At 66.9% G+C, this 1,524-nt stretch overlaps 1 protein-coding gene across 1 annotated transcript; it reads right to left on the bottom strand.

The window, feature by feature from the left end:
• Positions 1-405: 405 nt before the first annotated feature.
• Positions 406-1,410, bottom strand: NOL3 (nucleolar protein 3). Its single transcript, XM_077886673.1, has 3 exons — positions 1,116-1,410; positions 632-943; positions 406-548 (listed from the first exon to the last, which is right to left on the bottom strand). The coding sequence occupies exons 1-3, from the start codon at positions 1,408-1,410 to the stop codon at positions 541-543; spliced, it is 615 nt and encodes a 204-aa protein (XP_077742799.1). The 3' UTR covers positions 406-540.
• Between the last annotated feature and the right edge of the window lie 114 nt (positions 1,411-1,524).

Genomic DNA, 1,524 nt, shown 5'->3' with positions numbered 1-1,524 from the left:
GTGTGTGGCCTCTGTCTACCCAAGATCCCTTCCTCTTCCTCTTTCCTGATATTACTTCCCAAGACTGTGAGCTCCAGCCTGCCCTAAGTGGAGGGAAGCCTCCCTTCCCTGGCTCTCTAACCCAGGCCCAAGGGCTTCCATGAAGTGGGGCAACTGACTACACTGCCCCCCATAGACACTTCCAGTTGGTTCATGAGGGGAAAAGGACTGTGGGGCAGGGCCCCAGGGTCTGGTGCTTGTCCCACTGGGGCGCTGGGACTGAGGGTTCTGGGGGGTGCAGCCTGGGATACTGAGGACAAAATGGGCCTAAAGACTGGACATTGGGGCACAGGGCTGTTGAGGTTGCTGAGACTCAGGGGCATGGACCCACAGCCTAGTTCCTGGGCAAAAAGCCGGAGTCACAGAGCCCAGACAACCTCCGGGGTTTATTCACTTCCTGGGGTACTGAGTCAGACGGGGGCTTGGCAAGGATCCCAGCCAGCGCAGAATCCCAGCTCCTATCTGGCTTGAGCAGGGAGCGGCCTGAGAGCGCTCCAGCATTCAGGAATCTAAAGATGACAGGGGAAAAAGTGGTTAGTCAAGTGGGGCCCACCCTCCCGGCAATCCCCCATGGGTTTGGGTAGCCTCACACCTTCAGACTCATCACCCGCCTCGAGGTCAGGCTCCGGCTCTGGTTCGGGTTCCCGCTCCAGTTCAGGCTCCGGTTCTGCCTCCGGTTCTGGTTCCAAATCCATTTGGGGTTCCGACTCCAGCTCAGCCCCAGCTTCCAGCTCGGGATCGGGTTCCTCGAGGGATCCTGATTGCGCTGCCTCGGAGCCCCCAGGAGCCCCGGGCTCGCCGCAGTCTGCAGCTCGGGGCAGCTCGGGGCAAGTGGTGCTCGAGCCAGGGGCCTCAGGCGTCCAGTGGCCAGCGCACGCAGCGTCCCAGCTGCGTTCCCGGTAGCCTGGGGCGGAGGCGGGGGTATCCGAGACTCACTTTCCGCCTCTGGAGTATCCCCGACCCAGACCCAAGTCGGGAGACGGCCCCTCGGTTCCGCACGCCGCCCCGCCCGCCCCGCGCGCCCCGCGCGCCCCCCGCGCCCCGCCCCGGGCGGAGGCCCCGCCCCGCAGGCTCACCGGTGCCCACGTGCTGCCAGTCCCAGGCGGGGTCGGGCGCCCGCGCGGTCCGCTGGGCGCAGAGCAGCAGCTCCTGGCAGGCGGCCTCGCCCTTGCTCTGCACCAGCAGCAGCAGGCGGCGCACCCTGCGCTCGGCGTCGGGCAGCGCGTCCAACGCCTCGTACTCGGGCCCGGCGAGCACGCCCCGCGCCAGCAGCGCGTCCAGCAGCAGCCCCGAGTCGGCCTGCAGCGTCTCCACCAGGCGTTTCCGCTCGCGGTCGATGGTCTCTGAGGGCCGCTCCTGGGCGTTGCCCATGGCGGGGGCTGCATGGGGGAGGGGGACAGAGGTAGTGGGGCCGACACCCCCCACCCCCGCCCTTGACTTCTCTCCCAGGGTCTCAGTGAACACTCGTGGCTGACACCGACGCTC

The sequence above is a fragment of the Canis aureus genome, chromosome 3 (assembly GCF_053574225.1).
Source record: "Canis aureus isolate CA01 chromosome 3, VMU_Caureus_v.1.0, whole genome shotgun sequence".
In the NCBI taxonomy this organism is placed as follows: domain Eukaryota; kingdom Metazoa; phylum Chordata; class Mammalia; order Carnivora; family Canidae; genus Canis; species Canis aureus.
This window is presented reverse-complemented; position numbering and strand designations above follow the sequence as displayed.